The 9371-nt window shown below is 39.7% G+C and overlaps 1 protein-coding gene across 2 annotated transcripts in view; it reads left to right on the plus strand.

Moving 5' to 3' along the window:
• The window catches only part of tfdp2 (transcription factor Dp-2), a 39452-nt gene extending 32109 nt beyond the window's left edge, over window positions 1-7343 (plus strand). For both annotated transcript variants that reach the window (XM_015361329.2, XM_015361331.2), the window contains 6 exons: window positions 473-619; window positions 1419-1487; window positions 2217-2368; window positions 2698-2864; window positions 4624-4732; window positions 5477-7343. In XM_015361329.2, coding sequence (XP_015216815.1) covers window positions 473-619; window positions 1419-1487; window positions 2217-2368; window positions 2698-2864; window positions 4624-4732; window positions 5477-5654 — 822 coding nt within the window. In that variant the 3' untranslated portion in view covers window positions 5655-7343. The remainder of the gene's footprint in view (window positions 1-472; window positions 620-1418; window positions 1488-2216; window positions 2369-2697; window positions 2865-4623; window positions 4733-5476) is intronic.
• Window positions 7344-9371: the final 2028 nt, after the last annotated feature.

Genomic DNA, 9371 nt, shown 5'->3' on the forward strand with positions numbered 1-9371 from the left:
TAGGTGGGATAATATGCTGTTTCTGAGCTTTGTAATTTATCTACAGTGGCTTTCAGGCAACTTGACATCTGCTAATGAGATCTACAGTAGATCTTTATGTGTGCATGCTTTTTTAATGACTACAGTTTCACCACTGCATAAGATTTGTAATATTTTCATCCAGCATTCCTTAAAATTTGATAAAATATCCACTATCCAGTGGCTGAAGAAATGTACACTGAATCTTGTTCAGAATTGCACAGATTAGGACAGCATTAGTGGCTTGAAATGCAGGATGTTTTGGGATTTGTAAATTTTTGTTGATACAGGAAATAAACTGGGGAGTTAATAAGTTTTGAAATACAATAAGCATCTCTATGTTTCCTACTGATTGGTTATCATAGTTGAAATGAATGGCTTGAGAAATTGTATTTTCCTTATATGAATTAATGCATGCTAGTTGAATTAATGCGCTTCGCTCTGGTTTTTCCAGCAGGTGTACGATCAGAAGAATATTAGACGCCGGGTCTACGACGCCCTGAATGTTCTGATGGCGATGAACATCATCTCAAAAGAAAAGAAGGAAATCAAGTGGATTGGGCTTCCAACCAATTCCGCTCAGGAATGTCAGAATCTGGAGGTGAGGCTTACTGACCTCAAAATCATTTGCTAGTTCAAAAGGCCTACCTGTAACGTAACCTAACGTTACGTATATATTCATCTCACAAGATCAGTTTTAAAATTGAAAGATGTTACAGCATATTGAGAACATTTGCATTTCTAGCTTGTAGTGTGTTGCTAGGCAGACATTTGACTGAGGGGAAAAAAACGTCCATGTCCATAAATTATCCTCACAATCTCTGAACCAGTTTTGACAGTTTTCCATGAGAAATATTTTAGCAGTATGTTACAATTATAGTATGCTATTTAGAATTAAATATTTAGGACAGATATACTCAAACTGGATTTGATGTAGGGACATTCATATGTAATACGATTTTTTATATGTCTTGATACAGAATCTTAGCTTGCATCCTTCTGTAAAAAATGCCATTTAGACCTTGGTATGTGGTGGCATCTGGATTTGTGTGGAACATCCTTCTTCCTGACTAGCAGGGTGATCTTAAGTACATCTGGCACAGCTTCACATCTGCAGTCCAGCTCCCCAGAGCAAGAACCACGTTCCTCACGAGCTCTCTGTCGTCTTGAGAGAGCAGGCTGCTCCGCTGGGGAGATTAGCTCTGCAGATCGACTGCCTCACACCTTCAAATAGTCACTTTGATCCTTCAGAAAGACGGCATTTTTTTTAATCCTTGGGATGAACTGATTAAACTCTGCTGAAATGCTGCTTTCTAGCTAACCAATTCTTACAAACAATTGGCTTCGTACATTATGTGTTTGTAACTACATGCATGTCAATGGTTTCTGATGTTTTTCAGCTGGAGAAACAGAAAAGGATAGAACGGATAAAGCAGAAGAGAGCCCAGCTGCAGGAGTTGATTTTGCAGGTACCTTTTAACACAAAGCATGAAGCTTAAGCACTTCAGCTGGGAGATTCAGAAGGCTGCTGAATGGAACAGGCTGCTGATTACCATATGAACAGTTAAACTTTTAACCCCAACTGGGACAGTGCATCTTAAATCCCACCAGCCTGTGAGAAAGTACTCTCAAATTCAGGGACCTTCTCACACTCTTCATTTCTCAATGAAACTTTCTTTCCCAGAGACGCACATACATAATATAGGAAAGACCATTACAGTAAACAAAAAAAAGTTTTTTTTTCCATATAGCTCCTTTGGCTCGTCTTTTTAAATGTAATCCATTTGCATTTGATATTGAAACGGTGAGCATAGGCTTGTTGAGATCATGTAAAGTAACATGCAATATGCCTATGCAGCATTGCCAAGAGATGAGATTTACTTATTTCAGTGGACTTCTTCAAATTCAATTTCATCTTATGAAGCTGCAAGCTGCTTCTAACCCACGGTCAGATAGGCAGAGTGGCTTGCTAAGGAGCACAGTTATCTTAGAGAAGGCCAGTATCATTCTGCTGAACAGGTCAGGATCCAGGAATCAAAACGCATAAACCAAATCTAAAATGTAAAGCGTATGCATAATAAGGGTGCTGCCCCTACAGGACTAAAAAATGCTCAGGGTGTGAAAGAAGTAGACTGCTCTGAACACCCCCTGCTCACTGTTGCTCACCTCCCAGCTGTCTCGGTCTTACTCTTGTGCAGCAAATAGCTTTTAAAAACCTGGTGCAGCGGAATCAGCGGGCAGAGGAGCAGAGCCAGTGTCCTCCCCCAACCAACTCCATCATCCAGCTGCCCTTCATCATCCTCAACACCAGTGTGCGCACAGTCATAGACTGCAGCATCTCCAGTGACAAGTGAGAAGACGCCACTTGTTACAGTTCCTTCTTGACACACACACAAAAATTCCATCACCCAGCTTTATAATGCACATAACTTGTGTATAATTTATACGTTTAAGTAAAGATTATGTAAGTGCATAAATGTTGCATGTATTTCTTGGGTTTGTGGAGGTTAAGAAATAATTCATGCAGATGCTTAAAGGGATGCAAATAGACCTTAATTTCTATACATACATAAGACATAAAAGCATCTTTCTGGTATAAGGATGTTGTTTTCTCCTCCAGTTCGTCATTGCTCTTTTTAAGTCTCCATTCCTTAATGTGTCTTCAATATGGCCCTCTAGGTGTGAATACCTCTTCAACTTTGATAACACCTTCGAGATCCACGATGACATTGAAGTGCTCAAACGGATGGGAATGTCTTTGGGCCTGGAGAGTGGGAAATGCACCCCAGAGAACATAAAACTGGCAAAGTCCTTGGTGCCAAAGCCTTTGGAAAGTTACGTTACAGGTAGGCCTTTAGAACTAACAAATGATTTTGAATCAGCCTCTAACCAAAATGTCGTGTTTAAATTGAACTTTTCTAAAGCTGATTCCTGTAAAGTCTCAATTTCACAGCATCCTTAACCCTCTGTTTAAAGGGTTTTCTCTGTTTAAAGAACAGGAGACTTTCTCCAGTTGGCTGACGACTTTAGGCCTGCTGGGAAACAGTTTAAGAACTGCCCTTCTGCTTTTGGGTGTTACAAAGGCATGAAGTGTCACCTGGCCTCATAAATCAGCCTCAGATCTCCCTTGGACCAGCTCCTGAATATCACTGATGGGGACTAGTAGTATGCAGAGGCGTTTCTTGTGGTTGCCATGGTCACCATTAGCAACACGTACTTAATTAACATTCAAGTTAAGCCCTTTTGGGTTTTTCTCCACTCACACAGTGTTGATTGTATTTATCGCTTACAGTGAGTTACTGTACTTGCCTTTTATTTGGCGGTTCCTGAAAATCCGCTTTTAAATCCCCTGCTAGAAAACAGGCCCATTAAAAGAGGCAGCAGTATTTTGAGGCCAGTAGTAGGGAGGTGACAATTAGGGAACGTTTCTGCATTGTAGAAATATCTACAGTGGGGAATTGTTCTTACTATTGTAGTTTTATTGCAAGATTACTTTCAAGATGAGGTTATTTATTCCAGAAACAGCCCACTGTTTTCTAGCTTCCCGCCCCATCTAGCATCTAATTCAAAACAAAGTTTTGCATATCACAATTCAGAGGCAAAGGTCTGTGGGACAGCTGAACCTTGTGCTGAAAGAGGGTCTTAAGCATTGGAGGTTTACAGAGGCACTACAGGAGGTGCTGTTCGGAGAGTGAGAGCCTGGATGTGGGCCAGCGTCCCTGTAGGGGTCAATTTCAGGAGAGCCAGAGGGAGTCTGATTGAAATGGAACCAGAAGGTGGATTTCAGTTTCATCACTGTTAACCCTGCCGTTCTCAGCATAGAAGCCCTGGGTTTGTTCAGAAAAATGCCAGGCATCAATTAGTCAAGTAGGGAGCTGCGTCAGCATGCGTAGGCTGCAAAGAAACAAGTAGAGGTTTATTCCATGCTGAAAAGAGAAGAAAAGAAAAAGTGTTTCAGCTGTGGAGCCTTCTTCGGGTGTCAGACAATAAATTATTTTAAAGCATCTTTATTACCATACAATTTTGTTTGCCAAGAGAATGTTTACACCTTATCTTTTTTTCATGCAGATAGAATAAGTGATAAAAGCAGTAAACAGTTAAGGAGGGAGAGCTGCCTAGTACAGGACATGAGAAGACATGAAAAGTTATAGCGAAAGCCTATATTTTTTATCATTATGCATATTGCCATAACAAACTGAAAAGATTACATTTAAAGGGAACAGAAACCACTGTGAAATGACCAGACTACCCTTTTTTACCAGATTGTATACTGAGACAAATACATTAAACTTTTTTTTTTAGTGCACATCATTTAGTTACTTAATAGGCTCATAATCCTTTGTAAAGTCCACCTGGATCTCACCCTCAAAATGGGGAGGTTGACGTATAGATGAGGTCAATTTGTATTCGACAGGCTGCCAAGAATTAGCAGCGTTTCAACTGAAGGGTTCAGTTAGTTTTGACTGTGTTAGTTTGTGGCATTTCAGGCCTTATAAGGTCATTCAAAACAGCACACCAGGGTGGTATTTCACCTTCCAACACTCAGGATTTAAGGCGAAAAGCTCAGCTGTATCCTGTATAACCCAGATCTGCTCTTTCCAACAGCCATGGGTAAGGGCCCTTCCTGGCTAGACCAGGATCATTGCACCAGCAGCACTGATCAGCCTCACCCCCCTCTGGATACCACAAGCAATATGTCCTTAGCTCATATAGGGTGAGTCTTCAAACAGTTTTTGAATAATCCCGTTGAAGCACAAACACTGTTTGACTTTTACGGTTTTCTGATTAATTCAAAATGAAAATATTTTTTTTTTATTTGCTATGAATTGTACTTCTGTACATAAACTCATTTTTTGTAAACTTTTATAGTATGTGGTTCAGTGTTGGCATCAGTACTTATTATGTAATTTCGCGTTAATTGCTTTTTTTTTGCCTGTTTCATATCCGAACGAAGACTACAGAACACATAGCGAAAGTCCAGCCATAAAGACAGGTTGAAGGAAATTTTCAGTTTCAGTAAAGGAATGCTGAGGGGAGATTCGATCACGTTAAAGGGATGAAATAAGGGCGACCCCCAACAGTTATTTCAAATTAAGTTCAGGGAGCTAAACAAGAAGACATAACTGGTGATAACATACTGTATAGTAAGAGCGGTTTGCACTGATACTCGCAAGAGTTTTACAGAAGAGTTATCGTCTTATGGAATAAATTAGGAACACGTTGTGGAGCCAGAGATGCTGGGATCTTTTAAAAGCAAGTGTGAGTAAAAGTGATAAGTCTCTCGACATCGAGAAGAGTAACAAGCCGTGGTGACCCCAGTGGCCTGTGCTCGGCTTCAGTGTTTCGTATGATTTGGAACACCTGCTATCTATAACTCAGTGTTGAGCGAAGCGCAGTGGAGTGGAGCGAATTTCTAAAAGTGTTCTCTCTGTGACTCTGGCGTTTCTTGGCCTCGCAGCTCTTACCCAGCGCTGTGCGTGGACACAGAAGTGGCCTTGACCACCGCCCACTGCCTGAGCCGCCGCAGTCGCCGGTGCAGCAGCGCCACCGCCTCGCACTGCTCGGAGTCGCGCGGGGAGACGCCCTGCTCCTTCAACGAGGAGGAAGAAGAGAACGACGCTTCCTCCCCGGAATGAGGAGCTCGCCGAGCTCCGGGACACAAGACTTTGTTCCGTTTTCCCCTGGTTTCTGTAGTTTGGGTTTCCCTCTCGTGCCATGTCCATACTTTTTTCTGCAGAATGCGAATGCATACCACGTGATGTGTGAGGAAAGATAAGAAATGCCAATCTCCACCTGATCAAATAGGAGAATAGAAAAGGGGGAGAAAATAGCGGTAGATGGGGCGATCTCAACAGGGAATAATTCCACATAGCTACAAGACCGTATCATAAATCAATCTTCTAAAATCAATCCACACTGCTTTTAAATGAAACAGTATTTTGTTTTTCTTAAGGAATCTGCATTATGTCACAAGTAAATTCTGTTCCGTAATATTCAGTTATATTTTTATGCTGATTAATGCTGATCTTACTTTTTAACATTGTCCATTTCTTTGATCACTGTACATCCTAGGTAACACATTTTCAGAAACTGCTAAGCTGTAGAAAAGCTTTGAAGAGAGCTCTTTCTTCCCTGAACATATCGTCTTCAGTGGCAGTTAACAGACTCCATTTTTCTTTCTGCGTCTTTTACAGTATTTCTGTGGGTTAATACATTAATATATCTTGCTGGTGCTGGGGTATGACCCTGTAATTATTCAGCCAAGAGAGAAACATCATTTCAGTGTCAGGGCGGTTCTGACAGCTGTGCTCACAAACACATCCTTTTATTGGCCTTTAACTTCTTTTATGGTGATAAAGGATTTGAGTCTTCTGAGGATTTTTCATATATATATTTCCTATTTTACCACAACCCTTTTTGTTTCTAAAAAAATATATTTCAGCATAAATACATGAATTCACACTTTCAGGAATAAAAAAGGTGTTAGTTTCCTCATTTTTGTATATGCCGTTTATATATATGTGTGTATATGTGTGTATATATATTTGGGTTCAAGCTGTTTTTGTATTTAGCGTTACTGCTGTATGCAGTGCTCCTCAATACAGTTTTATAAATGAAGATTCATGTCTTAACAACTTTAGGTGGAGGAATATCTGAGCTATGATAATCTTATAATAATGTGGCCCAGTCTTTTCTCATTTAACCTAAATGGGTTGTTTTAACTTAACTGTGGAGAACTGTTCAAAAGACTAATTTGAAGTGTTTTTCATGTCATTTATGGATGTTCAATGGCATGCGGCACTCTGTCCACAAGGCAGGAAATAAGACTTCCGAGGATTGATCAAGAATTTGTAACTGCGGTCTAGCTCCTCACTGACCAGTCGTGGTTTTAATTTTCCATTGTGAAAAGAAAAGTCAGGCTGTTCTTGTCTTGGCTTGAATCTAATCTTGTCTTTCACCTGTTTCTCTTTCATGTACATTACAAGACTGTAGCTTCAGTAGAAAAGAAAACATCATTGTCTTGAAATGCTTTGTAAATAGTACCCCACTGTTTTTTTTTTTTGGCACATTTTTTTTAGCATTTTTTTCTATATAAGGACATGTACTATACTGAAATACAAAGGTTTTTTTTCATTGCTCTGCGAGAGTTAGGCCTCTGGTGGATACCATCTCAGGCCAGACAAGGGCTTTCTTCCTCATCATTATCCACCTTGGTGGCCTTGACATAGTTCCTTTCTGTGTGCATCCTGCTTTCACAGTGGGGTCACCAGAAAATAGAAATCCAGATTGTACAAAGCAAATAAAGGTACAGTCAAAAAACGGAACTGTGGTGAGTTGTTGTGCTCTGTGCTGCAGAGAACTCTTTACGAACATGATATGTTGCAGCTCTTCTGAAACTGGTCTACGGCCTTGACAAGTAATTCGGCCCTGGCATGTGTTGAGATTTACCCACACCTGCCATTCCGCGTTCGTCTGGCACTCCCTCACTCTCCGAATTTCAGAAATGCCCGTGGATGAAAACTACTTTGAATGCCGGCTCGCCCACAGGGCACTGTGGAAGCAGCATTGCATATTTGAATATGTATAAGACGTTTTCAAAACCACCAACCCCAGAAGAATTAAGTCAGAAAGTACAGTGCTGTATTTGGTGGAATGAACGATAGGAAATGAAGCATCAACTAAGCTTTCTTGGAAGCTGGAAATGTCAGATTCTGTCACCAGATAGTCACCTTTTCCTATTGCACTGTAATGTTCTCAAAGAAAACATTGTCTTTGTGAAGGTTTTTGGTTGTCTGTTGAGTAAAATCTATTGGTTCTTCACTAGATCAGCAGTTGTCATTAAACCTAAAAAAATTCCTTCTGAAAATAGCAATTTCCAGAAAGACTTTTTACGTCGTATAAAAACACAGCCGTGTCTTCAGAAACCTCAGAAATTTTGACTTGTCAGAATTAGGGCACACAGCTTACATTAGTAACAAGTGATCTGTACAATAAGGGCGAAATTGTGTTCTTGAGCATTATGTTTTTATGCAGTCCAGCGTATCGATAACTGAAATGTCAGTTCATTCATAGATCAGTTATAATATAACACGTATTGTTGTTTTTTATTGTCGCTTAATATGACAGGGATCACTTAACTCGAGTTAGATTTATTATTCTTCACTATCTGTATTATACATTAGCATTAAATACATACGCAGTTGCATAGTCATTTCATGTTAACACTTAAAGTAATGTTTAACAAATAAGTGAATGTAAAAACTGCAAAATGGCAGTCTTCCTTTAGCACAAGTTATTTTAATATTTGGTAGAATGGCTCAATCTTTGACCCACACATGCCACCTCATCTGATGAAAGTGTGCAGGAAGTTTAAGGTAACTGGGGTTTCTTTTTTTCTTTTAATATTCTTTTAATTCTGTTGTCCTCTTATAAATCATTTGTTGAGCGTTGAGAGTAATAAGGCATCTGAAATAAATGTGCAATTGAGTATTTAATTTATGTAATGCAGCATAATGTATTATACTGTGATACCTTGCATACTTAAAAGACCCATTTACATTGGACATAAGGTCAGTAGCTTCTAAGTGTAGCTTGTAACGCATAAGGTAAGTAATGCATTAAATAATAAGGGGAGGAAATTGCCAAATTACATCTGAGGAGAAATGACAGTGGCAAGTGGAAAAAAATAAAAGATAGCTGATCATAAATAATATAGTACAATCTCAAGATCTCAAGATTGTAGCAGAATTAATCTAGATTCCTATGAGTGCCTATTACAGTTAAACATATCATTGACTTCTGAGATGAGTACAGTAAATAGAACAATACAAATGATTACAGGGGGGAAGGGAAAAGTCTGAAAAACTTTAAAGACTGCTTAAATCAGAGGAATTCTGACTGGTCTCAAGAGATACCCGAGCATGTAAAGCTGCTTAAATGAGAGTAGAACTTGAAGGGATTAGATAGCTACGCAAAAAGATGTCATGAAGCTAAAATGTACTCGAAAGTCACACCATGAAAGGTGAATCACTCGTAGAGAAGGTGATCTTTGCGGTTCACTACATCAACAAGATTTTGACATGAACGGATTTCTTATCGAAGTATGAACGACACTTATCGACACATACACCCTTGCATTTTTGTCAAAAACTCAAAATGTTAAAGCTATTTAGCAGAATTTGAGACCTACCCATCCCAGTGGCAGTTGTCATGTTCAAGGGAGTAGGTGTGTGTGTGTGTGCATGTCCCTTGCTCTTTGTTTTGCTTGGGGTATTCTGACCACTAACCTAAATTTGAACAATAAACTCATTTCACTTAAGAGCTGAGCCAACTGAAGCCCACATCTCTGGAGG

Source organism: Lepisosteus oculatus, chromosome 13, assembly GCF_040954835.1.
Source record: "Lepisosteus oculatus isolate fLepOcu1 chromosome 13, fLepOcu1.hap2, whole genome shotgun sequence".
Lineage (NCBI taxonomy): Eukaryota > Metazoa > Chordata > Actinopteri > Semionotiformes > Lepisosteidae > Lepisosteus > Lepisosteus oculatus.